The sequence below is a fragment of the Pieris napi genome, chromosome 23 (assembly GCF_905475465.1).
Source record: "Pieris napi chromosome 23, ilPieNapi1.2, whole genome shotgun sequence".
NCBI classification, from domain to species: Eukaryota; Metazoa; Arthropoda; class Insecta; order Lepidoptera; family Pieridae; genus Pieris; species Pieris napi.
In genome coordinates this window covers 2901601-2920719 of record NC_062256.1, presented here as the reverse complement: position 1 = coordinate 2920719, position 19119 = coordinate 2901601, and the positions used below count along the sequence as shown (strand labels likewise).

The following is a 19119-nucleotide window of genomic DNA, read 5'->3' as shown; positions in this document are numbered from 1 at the left end:
TTGCTATCAAGAATTTGATTATCGGATATTAAGATATTCAGCCAATATCTCATTTAATCGGTGCGCAGATAGGTCTTATCGCCAAACGGGGTTTCTCAAATTGTTTGAAGGAATTTAGAAAATCATAAACACGCTATATTCTGTATAAATAAAAAATGAATAGCAAAATATGTTGCAAGATTCAAAAACGGCTGGATCAATTACAGTAATTTTTGAAGTGAAACTTCTTTAGGCGCCTAATATTATTAGATAGCGTCACGAAGATGTGAAGCGTTTTTGTCGCGTTGAGACCGATAGAGAGAGAGTGAGAAGGGCGAATTACCTTATAGAAATTATATTTTTTAAATTAAAATTTCGTAAAGAGAATTTATGAAATATTTTATATTTTATGTAAAATAATTTATTGAAATCTCAAATGACGAATTGTAAATAAAATGCCATGTGTTTTTATTATGTATCTAATTGATAATATGTATTAATTTTCGACACTTAATATTTTAATGACAATTAAATTCATTAAATTCCTTCTCTCCCTCTAAGTCTCGGAAATCTAAAGTTTAAGATTTGTATAAATATGACCAAGACTTAATTTGCCAAAGAAGTTTCTCTTCTGACATGTATATTATATACTTTGTACGCACGCACCTTTTTTTAAATTTATCTTTAAACTCTGAGGGAAGTTTTTTTGGAGAGAAAAATTGGAAAATAAAAAAATAAAACTACTTGGTTTCCTATATGAATCAAGTTCTTTTGAGTTTGAGATTACTTATATTAAATACAATAATAACATAAACCTAATGTAATCTTTATTATAGTTCTCCAATATAGGCAATTTTTTTTATTTAAAACCAACTCCAACTCCCAGAATGCTCCGTCCAATGTCACATTCACACAATAAATCACATTCAACATCATTTGTTGATATGCGATACGGCATGTTACCGTTGACCAATCACAATCAAGCACCCTACAGACATCAGGAGTATTATAAACGGCAATTAAAACATTTTGCCAAAAGACGCACTTCAAGATAAGACCTTGGTACTCAGATAAGGAGGCGAATTCTGAGGTCATGTCAAATGATAAGAGCATTTTATTTAGATTATTATATAACTCCCGAAGCAAGGTCTTACTTAACTCGCTACTTCTGTATTTACTTGGCAGAGTACATAACATAACAACATAACAATCTCAATATAGAGTATAGTCCTTTTCATGAAAGAAGTCCCCCAGACGCGGCGCTGCAATCGCATGACGTAATGTTGCCATTTATGAATAAAAAAATTACCTATTTTATTTACATTTAGCAGATGTAATTTATCAAATAATATTATTTTCTGCATACTTCGATAAAACAATATTTCTGTTATGTAAAAAGTATATTTTTATTTAATTATATTAGCGGTGTTCTACCTACTTACAGGGAAAAGATGAGAAAATAGGGTAAAGAAAAGCAATACAATTTTTTATTCAGAGTTTTATTGCATAATTTTTCGAAGTACACGCCGCTGTTGTTACAATACCTTCGTTTGTAATTCTTGTTACAGTTTTCTCTGACACACCTGCAATTAAATTATGAACAATTAAAAATAATAATAACTTTAATATGGTAGTATGTGTAATATATGTTTTAATTTCAGTTACCTAGTTTCATCACTTTATGTACTTGTTAAATTTTGTCGCAAAAACGAATTTATAACATAAAAGTCCCATCAATACAGCAAATAATTATTAAATGGCAACTTTAAAAAGTACCTGTTATGGCGGCAACTCTCTTCCGAACATTGTTTAAGGCTGATTCACGCTACACCGTGTCTCGACCGGGCCGTGCCCCGGCCGGGGCACGGCCGGGGCACGGCGTTGTAATGTCGGTGGGTATTGTTTCCCGGCTCCGGCACGGTCCGGCCCCGGCACGTCGTAACATGAACGTAGGCGCCCGGGCACCCAACGTCAAATCTTAGTGAGGTTGAATTTTTTCTATGTACGATAAATATGGCTTTTGAAATCTTGTAATTTTTTTGGTTAGATCTGGTTTTAATTTTTCAAGTAAATGAGTAAAGCATTCTTTAGATATTCTAAAATAACCATAAAACTTGCTCTCGTCGTATATTAATTCTTTGTAAAGTAAAGAAAATTCCCCTTCTGCTTCTCGCTTTCTCCAGGTTGGATGTACACCCGATATTCTTTTAGTACTTTCGCTTCGTTTTTCTAATACTTCGTCATTGATGGCAATTGCAATAGCTGCCAATTTAAATTGTGAAAATTGCATAATTACTTAAGCGTCAAGTCTATCGACAGATGAAATCACTAGCTGACAAAAACAGATATAGTGGTGCAAGCACGTACGTGCGTACACCCAAACAGCCCGGTGTAACATGAATCAATGTCCAGGACGGCGCACGGTGGCCGTGTCCCGTGAACCGTGGTGTACCGTGAATCATCCTTTAGTCGTATTAAAACACCTTGATTCTTATGTTACGCTTCACAGAACTCTTTCACCTTTAATATCATCTCTCGAACCGAACTTTTTATACCTTTTGGCATTGTAATCAATCTTTAAAATGCACTAAGCTAGTTAAAAATTCATAAAAATCTACCACAACAAACGAACTTGTTAACATCGACGAATGACAACATTGCCGACCTGTCAAATTTAGTTCCAAAAATCGCCGCGGGACTTCTTTCATGAAAAGCACTATATTTACAATTTTCTGAACCTACAGTAAAAAAGTAAAAAAAAGAAAGAAAATAGTATTGTCTTTTATTGACATAACTTTTAGACATAGAAAACCTTTTGTCTTCAGTCACCGTGACCATGCACGCTGTAAAGCACGCAAATGTCGGTTAAATTTAAAATTATGTAAAATAATTGTAAATTTATAATAAAACTTAACTTCAAATCCAAAGTGTTTTTCTTAAAAGAAAATATACAAATTTAAAAAGTTTGGTCCCTGTGGCAGTGTACCAATTTTTACGATGTGCGCGCACACCGTCACACAAAAACCGACACTCGCACACCGTCACATGAAACCGACAACCTGAAGTTAGCATAGTCAACATTTTAAAATAAATGTGTGATATTTAAATAAACTTTATTTAACTAGATAATGCGTTATAATAAAACTTTCAATGTGTTAAATACCTTTTTGCTATTTTTAATGTCGTTTTTTCTACAAACGTAGAATAAAATTTTTGAAAATATTTTTATCTTGCTACGCCAAAGAAGTATAACTTCTAACGCGTGTACATAAGTACACACACATGTTTTTTTCTTTATATGCCAAATATAAACTATAAACTCGTTTTTATGTCTTCATAATGAGTTTGATGAGTCGTCAATTTTGTTTAATATGAGTCACATTACTGCCCCATTATTTATTTGTAATTTTAATTATTTTTTAATTGCACTCACCGTTTAACTGCTTTGTAACGACTGGGTCATTAACATATCATTAAATTATTATTTTTAAATATAATAGGAGGCAAATGGGCAGGAGGCTCACCTGATGTTAAGTGATAAGCCCATGGACACTCACATTGCCAGAAGGCTCGCAAGTGCGTTGCCGGCCTTTCAAGAATTGGTACGCTCGTAAATGTTCCAATGTTTTGCTGCTACAATGGTTTTAACAACGCATTGACAATCAATGCTCCTAAGACTCAGGGTACCTGATGACTACGTTAGGTAACATCGACCGCCATTATTATTTGTGCCATTACTATTTGTGCCATTATTATTTGTGCCCTAGCCTCATGAAGAGGGCACATTACACAATGCACTGACATGCTATACGAACTCCGTAGAGCGGACCTTTTTAATGTTGAGTGAAACGGTTTGCTAGAAAGAGTTAGGTATATTTAAATCTTCTACCGTTAAATGTCGTTGTTTTTGTTGTTTCTATATGTAGGTGTGTGTATAATTATAATATACGTGTAAATATTTACACATTGGTTCTAATGGCAACTTATTTGGCGGCGACACTTAACATTCCTAAACCAAACATATTAGTAACTTCTAAAACCGTGAACAAATTAATAATAAAGTCAAAGTCAAATCATTTAATTCAATTAGGCCTAATAAAAAGGCACTTTCTAAAGTCAAAATTACAAGTTAAAAATATTTTAAAAAATAATGACTAGTTCCTTCGTATGGAGAAGTATGGGCAAGAAATTCCATACTAATTACTCTTTTAAAATAGGTTTCACAATATTTTGTATACATTGATTTGATAATTATATGTGAAGACATAATACTTTACTACAATTTATTATAGATAATATTAGATACGCAAACTAATGTATTATAATATAATTTAATAATAAATATAAAGATTATTTTTATAGTTTCTGTTTATTTTTACAATAGCTTTTGTTAAACATAAGCATAATATAGTATTCTTAAACAATATTTTATCAGTCTTAGGCTGATGTCAAATGTAGCAGTATTACTTGCAAAAGAATCAGTATTATTTTCTATTGTATAAAAACGAAAACACCTGTTTACAGAAAATGTGACACTATTGGTATTTCAAAGCCGATAACATCTTACTCCAATCTGCATTAAACAAAAGAGGACCTAGCGGCGACCCGAACTCATAAACACCCAGCCCCAAAGCCGTATTATACAATACTAGCCGTTTCCCGCCCGCTTTGCTGGGCGAATTAAAATAAGAAATAAATAAAATTTTATGTTTCATTATTATTTTTTTCACATTTTTATTATTCTTCTTTTTAACTTCCCGCTATGCTATACGAAAATCGAGTTTTTAACAGACGTTGACGTTTTGAGGTTCTAGGAAGCCTCTTTTGTTTTTATTAGCGGGATAAATTTTTATAAAAGTAAAACAACAATAAAAAAATAAAGGAACGTTGGAATTAAAAAAATAAATAGCCATAAACCATCTAGGAAAAATTTCGCATCGAATGGTGGTAGTTCATGTCGATACGATCAGTGGTTTAAGCGTGAAAGAGCCTCAAACGAACACCATTTTCTTTTTATATATATAGATTACAGCCCTGCGATTCTATAACTCACTTTTCGAACTCACACAGCGGTTTTCGCATCGGCGGTCGCTCTGAAATCAGTCGTCTTCACGACATTCAGTCATTTTATGATTTGGCATTCTAATAAACAATTAACTACAAGCTCCCAGGTTGTCGCAGTTATGAGTTTGCTTTACCAATCTAACATACAAATTTGTAGGAAGTTTCTCGCATTACCAGGGTCCCTATAATTTATCGTCCAAATATTTGTCATTAGCGCGTGACAGCTCGTCAAACTTGGTTGGTTATTGGTTTGAGACTCTTAACTTTACGACGTCAACATTTGATGTTGTCTTGTGGGAACAATCCATTTACGTGGAGATTTGGCTGGTTAATTGAGCCAGTCAACTCAGTCTCTCTTTCCAGGAGCTGTGGACAAACCTTTTTAACAAGCGTCTGTTTGATTCATTGAGGTTATTAGGAAATACAGAACGCTGGAATTATAAAACAATAAATAAAAGTGTGTGTATGTTTTATGATTAAGATTTGGATACTTAGATTTTAAGGGCGTAAAACGGAAGAGAATAACTGGTAATAAACTCTCCGCCACTCTTTTTAATCGCCAACATCGCGAAGAAACCTGCCCATTAGAAAAATATTATCACGAAACAGATACACTGCGGAAATATGTAAGGTCTCTGTGTATCTTCTACCACATTCACTATGGAGAGTGTTCAGAGGAGTTGTTCGGATAGCAGCTGAGTTTCATCATCGTACGTCGAGGCAGAATACATAATACCATCCGTATCACCTCGACGTCCGCCGTCCATTTCTTAAGGCATTTTTTGCCGCGCATCATGTAGAATCAGCTGCCCACTGAAGTATTTCAAGAGTTTACCAATTCTTAAAAGGCCGGCAACGTACTAGCGAGCTTTCTGGCAATGCGAGTGACTATGAGTATCACTTAACATCAGGTGAGCCTTCTGCCTGTTTGTCTCATGTTATATAAAAAAAATTTAAGACAAGAACTAGAGGTTTGAAATTTAAGACAAGAACTAATTGTATTAAATTTAATTATTCAATTTTGAATATGTCCTATCTGTATTGTTTTTAATTTCTATAAATAGATCTCTAACGAATTTCAAATATAGATTGGCAGAGTTATACGCGACGTGTCACGTGTTCCAACAGGAAAAACAACATCAACTGACTTGCGTGAAAACCATGGCGTCATCACTTAATTTAGCGATTCTTTATTCAATGGCAAAAAGTAGTAATCATAATTGTACATTATGATGAACTGCGTTGTTCTATTGAAATAGCGAATCTGACATTTTGCTAAGTCAACGTCAAAATCATTTATTCATATAGATAACACAATGTACACTTATGAACGTCAAAAAAGAAATATACATTAAATGCTTCTAATTTTACATTTACTGCCAGTTCTCAAGGCCGTAGAACGGAAGAGAAGAACTGGCAATAAACTCTCCGTCACTCTTTTTAATCACCAAGTTTGTTTTACACAACGTTTGTAAGGAGCTGCAACCATTACACCATGTTCCACATGTTAAGTAATAAATAATCATAAAATAAATTAAATCTATCTATCTCTATCAGCAGTAGGCATGGTGAAATAGGAGCACGCACTTACATTCTCGTGGGAACAACTAACATCACCGCATACACGAATTCAAGTACGACCAGTCACCACATGTAACACCCGTTCACGAGTGGCAAGCTCCTGCATTTTTGTTAGAATGTCCGATAATATCCGTAGGATGTCCAGCCAGGTACTCAGTATCTCTCAGCCGGACCAAGAGAGACTCGGCTCTCGGTCCCGGTTTCAATATGAAGCTACTGTTTTTGAAAGCAGTAAGCTTCCGTCCTGCCCTTCGGGCGATTGATCACCCCGCGACGGTCCAAAGAAATTTGATAGTCGTAAGAACTAAAGTTTGAGGAGGCCTATCGGACAGGGGCCGCATCTTAGAGTAGTACAATTTAATTCTTTTTGGTAAATGTATGTTACCAAAAATATGTATGGCAATAAAATGTGGATGAATAAAGGCTTATGATTATATTATTATTAAGAAGGAAAGCAAAAAAACTGCATAAAAACCTTGATCTAATTTGTTCTAAACTATGGTAACTAATTAAAAAAAATGTCCTTAGAAAAATTCGTCATAAACTTATTAAAAAAAGGATAGCACTTGCGAATAACTCTCGTATGTCAAAAACGTATTAAATCATCACATAATGATGTCATCCGCGCTAATTCTTTAATCTAAATATTACCTTAAGATGTCCGTTGCGTAATCATAATTCCATTCTCTGACGCTAAACTAATAATCTACATCCAGAAATATTTTTCCGATTTCTGTCTATTTAATTTAAATCTCAGACAATTGACGACGGTCTAGTGGTTGACCCTTGACTGCGAATCCATGGGTCCCGGGTTCGACTCCCGGATAAGACGAACATCGATGTGATGAGCATTTGGTGTTGTGCTTAGGTCTTGGGTGTTAAAATATGTATTTATATGTCTATCTATCCATATAATATGTATGTATATCCGTTGCCTAGTACCCATAACACAAGCTTCACTAGCTTAGCAAAAAAAATCAGTCATCTAAACACGAATACGAATTCGTACTTCAAAATACATTTTGTAATTCTAAAGTTCAATAAGATGTATGTTAATACGTATGTTAACAAGCTTTGGTATATACTATGAATATATATTTGGTTTACATAATATGAAAGTTACCAGTCAGTTTAACGGCAACATTTTTGCGTAAGAAGCTAAATCTCTCTCTTCAGTCGGTAGCTCATATCTGAGCGTCGTGGTCAGCAAAGAAACTTTTGGAGCTATCTATCTATTTCTCTATCTATCTGGTTGGTGATCCACGTGATCTTTTGCCTTTTGTGTTACCAACCACGATCAGTTTCTCCAAGTTCTTATCACCACTGCGCATTGCATGAAATATGATATAATTCGTTACATAAACGGGCGAGTCCGTGCAGAGTTGGTTTAGGATTGGTGTTGGTGCGCCAGTCTACGGTATTCTTAACTTACTTACCTACATCGCCTACATCACCACATCTATCCTTTGCCACGGTCCACAGATCCCACGAAAATATATATAAAGTTACAATATATGTACATTAAATTTTGTTAAGACGTATTCATCACGCTGCCATACATTGGACATTTGATGCTAATGTAAAATAACTCAAATAAAAAAAATATATGTCTGGGCTCACGAAATATGTAATCTTTAACGGCTTCCAGATAAATTCATAACAACATGATAGGTTCACTGAACTGGCAACGTTTCACGTGTTACAGCGCAGCCCATAAACACTCGTTTATAAATGGATGGCCTTTGGGTTTGAAGCAACACAGCATTATCTATTATTAAAAAAATAACGGAAGTTAGCGCCTGGTAGTTAGTACCGGTGACCCCAGAGCTGGTGCTTGCCTCGCTCAACGAATAAGTATCGCAAAACAGCGAGGAAATACTGCCAGCTACAGGTACACTGCCACAGAGACCAAACTTTTGAAGTTATACTTTAGGCGCGTTATGAAAAATTGATGAGAGTGAAATTTTACGATGCGCGCGCACCGTGACACAAAATTAACAGAATGAAGTTGCCCACGGAAGATGCTACGGCATTGAACATAATTTAAAAACACAATTCGAATAATAATAGAATTTATGTTACACTTAATGTAAGTGAATAATAATAAATATTTATTTATTTAATTTTTCCAATGTAAACTGAACTTTATTGACTATAATGACTCCTTTTCCAGTCTTTGATTATTTAATTGTAATTAATTATTTGCATGCAATCAAAAACTATTTTTAAAAATGCCAAAGAAGTATAACTTCTTAGGCGCGTACATAAGTACACGAACACTTTTTTTAAATTTGTTTTAATTTTCTCTTTGTTCATTTTTAATTATTTTTACTATATAGGTTAAGAATATTGTAAATACTGTATATTTGTGTGTTGGCAATAAATAATTGTATTATTATTGATTGTCCTCACAACCAAGCTCTCTACTCAGAAAAAATATCAAAAACGTTTTCGCCCGAGTGTACGCGGCTATTCAAATTGAATACAATATTGTGTAATCAAATTAATGTCATGTCATTAATCATAATTGAATTGACATTTGTTAATGAATACCATAGTGTGTGTTTACCAAATAAAGAGTTTGGTATCGTATAGAATAGCAATGTAATTTCAAAATCGTAGAATTTCAAAATTAGTTGTTTTAAATAGGTCGACACGACAAATCTAGACTTTATTCATTTCCCGTTATATTACAGTCTATTTACGTAATACGGTTGACTGGAAACGAATATATATTTTACACGCCCCTCTCTTGTTTGTGGTCATCGTGTAAGGACCTAGGGTAGAAGGACTCCTTTCTCCGCAATTAGACTCGAGGTTGGTCCGTTGTGCGTACGTGTAAGGACCTATCTGGTCGCCAAACTCCAAAACAGTAGGTACATTGTTTCTTTCCATTTTTCGTCATCGTTTCTTGAAGTAGGGCGAATAGAAAAAATATAGTGGAGTTGAGTAGTTTATGTATCCATTTTGTAAGATACACGATTTAAATAACTTCGCTTGATAGAAAAAAATCCAAACATAGCCAATTTTTAACACTGAATTCATTTTATGACGAAAATGTATATAGAACATGATTTTGAATTTTACACACATTTTATCGCAAGCCAAGTAATCCATTTCAGAAAAAGAAATTGATAAAATTACATTAATTTAATGTTTTACATAACTAATTGTTATTACGGGCCGGGGCGCCTCAGTGCTCCAGCTCTCCACTGCGCACCGCAGTCCACCCCGAGACACTGACATAGCAATTCGTGCTGGGATAGGGCCTTAATGCTTCTAACAGATTGTGTCGGATTTACAATAAAACTGTGATGTCGTTTTAGCAAGCTTCCTGTGTAATTATTTGCTATTATTATGTTCTATGTTCCTACATAATTATGTATTTACATTGTATATTCGCGGATGCTTGGCGAACCCATGCGATTTCTTCAATACAAAGAGTCCCCTCGTGAGTTGTGTGCTGCGGGCGACTCGATTGTGAGGAAGTTGCATTTGGTAACTTCTGTGCCTTCTTAAGTTCCTGGTTTAACATGTGTGATGCTTGAAAAGAAAAATAAAATAATATACCACGATGAACAGTAGATATAAAGCTTTCTCAGTAAACAAACTATCTCTAGGTAAACTTCATCAGTGGTTTTAAAGTGTATCGCATTCACGCAGCAGAGGATTTTGTAATTTAAACTGTTTATTTCTGTTCCAAACTTTTTTTAAATATATATATACCTATAATTAATCTCTGATTATAAACAGTTACACAACACAAATATACAAGATAAAATAATAAATATAAGACTACACACAAATCTATAATATAACACATATCTGTGTTGGCACTTGTAATCGACGCAGACAATAAATTAGTTGTTTAAATGCAATCAGTTGAGATCTCTTAACCATTGCTAGGGCGACACCTAGTGAGAGAAACAAAACATGAAATGCGCGATTGTGATTAGACTTTAGACTTTATTTAGATTAGATATAATGTGACGTATAATTTAACAAAATAGGCTACCATTACAGATTACTCCAATGCGGTAATTATTAACATTTACATCACATACAAAACAACACAACATTTAACAGTAATAAATTAAAGTATTTACAAAAAACTAACTATTTCTTACAGTATGGGAACTGATGTGAACCAAAACTTTTATCAGTTCACTCAACGGACAATTAAAAACTTCTGTTAATCTTTGCATTTCATTATAGTTAACGTTAAACAATTAAACTTATCGCTGTCGTTACGTCTTTTTATATTTCGTATTAAGACAAAGTTGGTTTAAAAATATATATATCGAAACTTCTGGCTACAAGATGGCGCCAGTGATAAGTAACAACCGTGGTCTTTATCTTCGACATAATATTATCGCAAGTATATCAAAAAACACCGTATTATGTAAATAATGTTGTATGTTTTAAAACTTATAGTTCCGCCTAAATTGTGTATGATATATGATGTTTTGAAAAACTATTGTAAATCTTGTTAGCATAGAACTGATAATTATATTTATTATTAAAGACTGCTTTTAGCAGTCGAACCGCCCATTACAATCCTTATTTTCCTGTTTTGTGTTATTATGATGTAAATAAAGTATTATTATTAACTGTTTTCCTTAGCTCAGGGTAGATTATAATTCTGGTACAATGTTGCACACCAACTGAGCACAGGTTTTTGAAGTTATGCTTCTTTAAAAATGATGAGAGTATATTTTTACGATGCGCGCCCACAACGTCACAAAACCCAACACCCTGATGTTAGCTAAAGTCAACATTTTAGTTTTTTTTAAGTTATACTTCTTTTGGCGCGTTAGAGAAAAATGATTAGAGTAAATTTTTTCTACAAACGTAGAATGAGGCGAAAGATAACATTTAAAAAAAGATTTTTACCTCGTTACTCCAAAGAAGTATAACTTCTAACGCGTGTACATTAGTATTGATTTTTACGCTTTTGTTTCTTGTAACTTGTGGCTATATATAAAATTGTTATTATTAGCCACCTTCAGATACATTCAGCTCAAAATAACTTTATTGATTTACTAGTTCGCAAGTCAAGGGCGGTAGAGCGGGCAAGAAGAACTCGCAATAAATTTTCCGCCACTCTTTTTAATCGCGAAGTTTTGAGTCATACAAATTGTTTGAACTGGAGCAAATCAATCCCAAGGATTAGATCATTTAAATATTCCTCAAATTTATAAAAAGCTTTAATGTTTAATTTACGTTTAGCGAGAGCTTTGAATTTATTTCGTGATAATTCTCTAATTTCGCTTGGGAGTTTGTTGTTAAATTAGTACCTAAGTACAAAACATAAACTTATAAAGATACTGACAAAGTTTGCATAAATTACGGTTAAATAATGTTGCTATAAGCTGTAAATTATAAAATTATTCGGTTTCAGATATATCAACAGTAAAATTGGCAGTAATATTACGGTGTTTAACATTTAAATACATCCAAAATCTATTTTTAATCGATAAGTTTGAGATATTTAAATTATGTTAAAAGAGTACCGAGAGTTTTTTACGCCGGCTTTTTCTCTCGGCCTACACCCTCTGTCTTCTTTGTCGATGAGTAGGGATGCCTACAAATTCAAATTTAGTGACGGGGAATAAGTGATACATGTATCTTATGTTCCATAATAAACATATTTTATTGGAACGAAGTTCCTTATCGCGCGTTGTGAAAGGGGGCTAGACGGAAAAAATTCTTACGAAAAGTTGTCACGACACTCTTTTGCTATTTGCTATTGGTTCTCGTCCGATCACCGAAGTTAAGCAACGTCGGGCGAGGTCAGTACTTGGATGGGTGACCGCGTGGGAACACCTTGTGATGTTGGCTTTTTTTTTCGTCGTAAGATTGATGTCGAGAAAATCTATCATACTGTTATGATACCAATTAACATATAAATTAATCGAAAGGAATTTCGTTCCATCCGGGTGTCCCTTGACACCTCTAAAGTTTTTTTTTATTTTATTTTTATGTTTATCAGTAATTCTCACACTTTTTTACAGAGTAAACATGCAGGCTGAAGAAGTTTTACCTACTATGAGGAGCCTCAGCCCCGATCCTGTCGATATGGCAGCTGTAACCAAGAAATATCAGGTAAGAACAGAAAACGCATAAACTTAGGCTGAATTTAGTGTCACGCCGACCGCACGCGCACCGTTGGCGCTGATGGTCGAGATATAAGAACTTCTAGGAAGCGTTTTTGAATGACGCGTAGCTATCAGCGCGCACGGTGGTCAGCGCCGATGGCTGCGCGGCCGTACGCGTCGCGCGTCGGCGCCGCGTAGCTGTCAGCGCTGACGATCGCTAGAGCGCCTCTGCTTTCAGTGAGCGTTGTAGTGTCGAACGGACGTCGTCAACGTGTACAGTCATGGCAAATCGCGAAGTGCATACAGGTCGAGTAAGGCGGTCAGTACGATACTAAAACGAACCACGCTGAGCGTCAGCGCTGACGAACTACGCGCTGATCTATGAGCGCTGACGGTGAGCGTGAGACTAAATTCAGCCTTATTGATTAATTTCCCGATACTTAAGTAGTTTTTGATGTTATACTTCTTTTGGTGCCTTAGGGGAATATTATGAGAGTAAATTATTACGATGCGCGCGCACACCCTCACAAAAACCGACACCCTGAAGTTAGATATAACGTTTGCCGGACCGGAGCAGTGGAGAAAGGGCCTTAGGGTCCTTCAAGAGAAGAGCGTACCTACGAATTCTCAGGACGGCAGCGCACTTGCGAGCCATCTGGCAATGTGTCCATGGGCAGCGGTATCGCTTAACAACAGGTCTCGTTTGCCTCCAGTTACATAAAAAAATCTTTCCTCTTTAAAGTATTAGTAGATGTTTGCGAAAGAAATAGGAATACTACAATACAATAGTTTTAACGCTATTAAGTGTTTTACGCAGGAATAAAAACAAAACAGTACCGAGAATAACAATCTATATATACCTACCGAATAATATAATTATATAATGAAAGGGTTTTTTATTTAATGAAGTTTTTGAAATATATATTTTGTAGGAAGATTTAAAAAAATCACAGACGCTTACAGTATAATCAAAACATACATTATGCACATATTATGCAATATATAGGATATATTATGCAAAAACAACGTACTACGAGTATGACGCATTAGTTATTAAGTAGTAGGTACTCTATTCAAACAAGATTCAAACATTATCAATAATTGACATCACCTTGAACTTTGGCTATGTTATATGCTAGTTACTGCTGTATGACTTAGCATTTCTAGATTTTTTATTTAAAACAATTAACCACAATCCTGTTTTTGGTAAAACGCGTTTAGATATGTTTTTTGTATTAATTTCTTATAACGTTTATGAACTATTTTGTGTCTATAAAATAAGTCACAACCAAGTTCACTGTAATAATTTTAAAATTAGTCTGAAATAATTTACTTTTGAAGAGTAAATTATTGCTTAATTAATTATTTAAAAAGTGACATCTTGAATCGAATAGTCAAGCTTACAAAACTTGTAAAAAAAATCTGATTAGTTGGTTTTATGCTAGTTCTGCTACTGTACGCTAGATAGCGCTTTTAACAAAATCGACGATGAATCATTTAACGTTGATTTTAAAGTATTTCAATTTAATGCATATTAGGTTGCAATCAGTTTACAAATTTTTAAATAATGACTTCATAAATTAAAAAAATATATTGATTTTTGAACATGATTCATCAAGCTACATAAAGGTACAGAGTTGAAGCAATGTAGCTATCTCGTTTTAACGCATTGCTCTATTTCGCTTTATCTGTCAAGCAGCATGACGTGTCATCGGCTGTTTTTGAACCAAAGTGAAGTCAGTCGCAAATTGTAAACGGTACTGAAAAGAAGTTATTTGTTTTTAGAACTTTACAATTATTGTGAAATTAATGATTACGTCTAAAAAAAGTAATGTTATGTGTAATTTGTGATCTAGGTAGTGAGTGTGCTTGAGGGAAAAAGTGTATAATCAAGGATTTCGAGTGATTTGAGGCGGGGAATGAAGCAGTAATAATTTGCAGTTTTCCTCGTTTTTACGGTTTTTATTGAGTTTAATCCGTAACTGAAGGTAACGAAGCGGAACTTAAGTTAAATACGTCGCTACTATCTTGCACAAAGGTATATTACTATGATATTACGATTTTTACACGTTACGTTGTCTACTCGATCATTATTACCGATTCTCAGACAACAACGAAAAGACGACGCGCAGAACATTCGTATTATTTTGTTTATAACTTAGAAACTACTAAATTAATTAAATTCGATTAAAATTTATTATCTAGTTACCTTAATCAAAAGGGAATTTATAGGTTAGGTTTTTATAATTAACAAAAACAAATAAAAAATCTCCCTTATCAGATTCTTATCAGAAGTCTTGTTGACAAACTATTATTATTGTACGAATTTCAAAGCACTTATTTAATATTGATAACATAAAGTATTATAAAAATTAGCTGAAATATATACCAACCTGGCTACTTTTTAATAATTATCAAATCAAATTCTTGATAATTCCAATGGATGCCATTGTGGTTAATAATAATTATTAATATCATGTTTAAGTAATGTATTTCTTTTGACCACTTCAGAACCCTTTGTCTACCTTGTGGGTGAAAATAAATGAATCTTGTTTCATGAATTAAGGCACTGTCTACACAATATAAAACAAATAATAGAACCACTATATTAAGATATGTGTAATGCAAAGTAGCAATATTTAGTATATTATTGCAAGATTATAGTGCTTGAATTGTATTGGTGGTCCTATGTTACTATTTCAGTGAAATAATAGATGTTTGATTATTGAATCAATTAAGCTGATCAACAACTTTCCTTCATCAATGAAAATCAAATATGTGTGTATTCTTTCTCACTTTTATATTCATATAACAAAACCTCTATATCATATTACCAAACTTTAAGAGCGAAAATGTTTGTTTTCAGTTTGTGTAAGAACTCCTTGAACTGAACCTTCCTCAATATCTATTTGATCAATTTTAAATCCCATCCAAGAAAAAGTTAAACCATCTCTGTTAAAATAATATAAAAGTATTTTCCTATGAAAAGTTTCAAAATGTGTATCTTATTATATGTTATGGGCATCTAGACAAGTAGACATCTAGTTTATTACCAAAAATATATATTTGCATTAACCTAATATGAACAGAGTATATTTATAAAAAATAAAATAGTTTTACCTAGTTCAGAGTACCACGACTTTCTAGGTGTAATTTATTTTAAAAAGCTTTATGACACTGGAAAATTTAACTAAAATTTCCGTCCACTGTTTGTATAACTAGGAAGTTCTTAAAGTTTCAAGGTCTTAATTTAAGTAAACATTTATTTAATTTAGTCTCTGCCCTTTGTGTTGTGTAAAAAATGTCTTCAATGAGACAATTTATAATATAACTTTAAACAATCCAATATTAAATTTAATTGTATAGTTGTGTGCATTTCCATCTGGGTTAGATGTTATCGTGGAAAAAAATAAAGATAATTTCATTAAGTATCTTTTAAACTGGTCTTGTGTACCTATTCTAAAAAAAGTTTATGTACTTTTTAATTTAGTATGCCAGCAATACTTGCCTCTATTGTAGATGTTTCTGATACAATATAAATAGTTTACTTTACAACTTCTTATGGCTGTATAATTTTCATACTTTTAACAATTAATAAAGCCTATGTCACACAGGGATAAGGTAGATTTCTAATGGTGATATAATTTTGGTTATTGAATATGTTACAAATAAGAATACAAATCTTAGATAGTAAAGATATATTTATAACTCCACAGTTTGATAAAATTTATATATGAAGATAACACTTATGAATGTCAAACAATTTAATCAATTAAATTACAATTAGTACTAAATACTGTCAGTTCTTAAATCTTGAATCCCAGGACAAGAAAATATTTTAAGGGCAAACTTACCAGTGTTGGTGTATAAATACACTCAACCGAAAAATATTTAAGAAATATTTAGAAACGTGACCTCATCCAGGCAAACGGTTAATGTCTCACTTTAATATAGGATGTCTCAAAAGGAAATTCGTATTTAGTTGATTGATTTAAAAAAAAAGTAAGTTGTGTATCAAAAAAGTGTTTATTCATTATTAAAGTACACATTTTGGGAATTTATTTCTTAAAAATAATACCGTCCAAATCAAAATCTTCAAAAACGCGAGGTGTAGAACCTCATTTAATCGAACAATAAAATTACTTATGACGGTTCTGCAGGTGGACTCAGTGATGGCTGCCATTTCGAGACGGATATTTTCTTTCAATTGCGCCAGAGAAGTCGGCTTATTGGCGTAGACTTTAGATTTAAGATGACCCCATAGTAAAATCCATAGGGGTTAAATCAGGACTGCGTGAAGGTCAATTTATGTCACCTCTCCTGGAGATCAATTTGTCTGAACTCGTGGCAGAGACGTATTGGACGTGTGTGACGTTGCTCCGTCCTGCTGGAATCATGTCTAACATTTTCACGTTTTGACGACTCATTGGTCTAGTGGTTAGTACCCCTGACTGCGAATCCATGGGTCCCGGGTTCGATCCCCGGCTGAGGCGAACATCGATGTGATGAGCATTTGGTGTTGTTCTTAGATCTTGGGTGTTTAAATATGTATTTATATGTATATCTATCTATAATATGTATGTATATCCGTTGCCTAGTACCCATAACACAAGCTTCACCAGCTTAGCATGGGATTAGGTCAATTGGTGTGAATTGTCTTTAAAAAAAAAAACATAACGCTAAATAAATAAATGTAAACTTTCTTTTGAGATACCTGTTGCAGTAACTGGCTGTTGGCACATGAAATTAAAATATTATTTTGAATAAGGCAATGTTTAGAGTTGGCGCCTAAAAAGCTATATATATATATTTATGTGAGTTTTATAAGTACCTCTGAGTGGCTGTAAGGTTTTAGTTGTACAAATATGATTGCGCAATATTGTAATGAGATGTTTACTAATGAATTATGGTTGCGATAATTTTAATATTTCATAGACAAGAAAACATAATGCAAATTCTTTAATTGCGTCACTTGAACGTCCGATTATAATTTATTAACGCCATTACCAATATTAAATTTTGGTAATTATGAATTATGATTTGAGATGTGAATGTACGTTAATAAAGTTTTTTAACTGATTATAAAATCGATTAATACGTCTCGAGTTTGTTTGAGAAATCGTTTACGTGTTAAATTTGTATCCCACATAGTATCCCTATCTTTCGATAACTAAGATAATTACTAAAGATAACTATAACTAAAGATAATATGAAACTGGTATACAATTATCGTGATTCATGTGCACTTTTTCTTTTTCATGCGTCCTTTTTTTAAATTGTCCTGTTCACTGTTTACATGTTTTAATTGCTTTGTTTTTATCCATTCGTTATATATATAACTATATGTCTTATGTATTTTTGCACTAGCTAACGGGCGAACTAGCTGTTTTACTATAGAATATGGAAGTTTGTTACATTAAATGTACAATGAGTCAATGCGGGTGACACAACAAATGAGAGGAAAAAGTCGTCGGAAAAATTTGTTGCGCGTCTTTAAAACATAAGAAAACGTGAAAATCTGTTTGTTTTCTATAAGTAAGCAAAAAAAATCGTACCCCAAATTTGCCGCCCTAGACTCCAGCATACTCAGCCTGCTAGTAAATCCGCCACTGGATAATATGATACAAAGCTTTCCACCGCCTGTGCGGTCTTCAAAACTACGCAATGGATATCTCCCGTGTGGCCTTTTTTTTTAATTTATGGCTCTGGCACGATTTGTGCATTAGCCAGCGTCAAGTATAGGATTTTTTATAATTTGTGCTTGTCTTTAGAAATTCGACCGTGTCCTCCGTGTACGGTTTAGGCACTCGCCCGGTACCGCACAACCCTCCCAAAGGCCGAGAACAAATTTAAATTAAATTAAAACTTGCCCTCGAACCGGGAATCGAACCCGGTACCCCTCACCTAGCTGCCACTTAATAAGACCGCTAGGCTATGAGGCCCCCTTTGAGTGACATGTTTAGGCAATATACAGTCGCTTATTTTAATCGTAATCTCGACTGTCAAATTCGAAACAGCTATAGGTTTGACAGTTTCTGGTATATGCAAATCCCAAAAAGACAATAAAAAACCCGCGAAACAGCTTTATACCCAAACGTCAAATTTCCCGCCACCTTGATCGGTCGTTGTTCTTATTTTTTAATGGGACGTCCTTGTCCAAGGCAACACGGTCGAACGCGGCCAACGCACCACAGACGATGCAAAGTCTATAAATAATGTTCTACGTTTTTAGTCTATGTACATTTTGCTGTATTTTCCTTTGTATACGAAATGTTATTTTAGCAAACAAAGAAAATTGCGTTGTGTATTGCTTGTTCTTTGAATTATCAAATTTGCATGTTGTTAATGTTAGTCCCTATATGGTTTAAAGAAATGGCCTGGTCCGCAAGCGAATAAT

The 19119-nt window shown here is 33.8% G+C and overlaps 1 protein-coding gene across 7 annotated transcripts in view; it reads left to right on the top strand.

The window, feature by feature from the left end:
- LOC125061166 (segmentation protein cap'n'collar-like) overlaps nt 1-19119 on the top strand; it is a 122131-nt gene that overhangs the window by 6614 nt on the left and 96398 nt on the right. For 3 of the 7 annotated variants that reach the window (XM_047666400.1, XM_047666392.1, XM_047666393.1), the window contains exon 1: nt 14457-14760. Coding sequence is in view for 1 of the 7 variants with exons in the window: in XM_047666401.1 (XP_047522357.1) it covers nt 12646-12729 (84 nt within the window). In the remaining 6 variants the exon portion in view is untranslated. Of the gene's footprint in view, nt 1-12638; nt 12730-14456; nt 14761-19119 lie in introns of those variants that run through there. The other 4 variants (XM_047666394.1, XM_047666395.1, XM_047666401.1 and 1 more) reach the window with 3 other exon arrangements.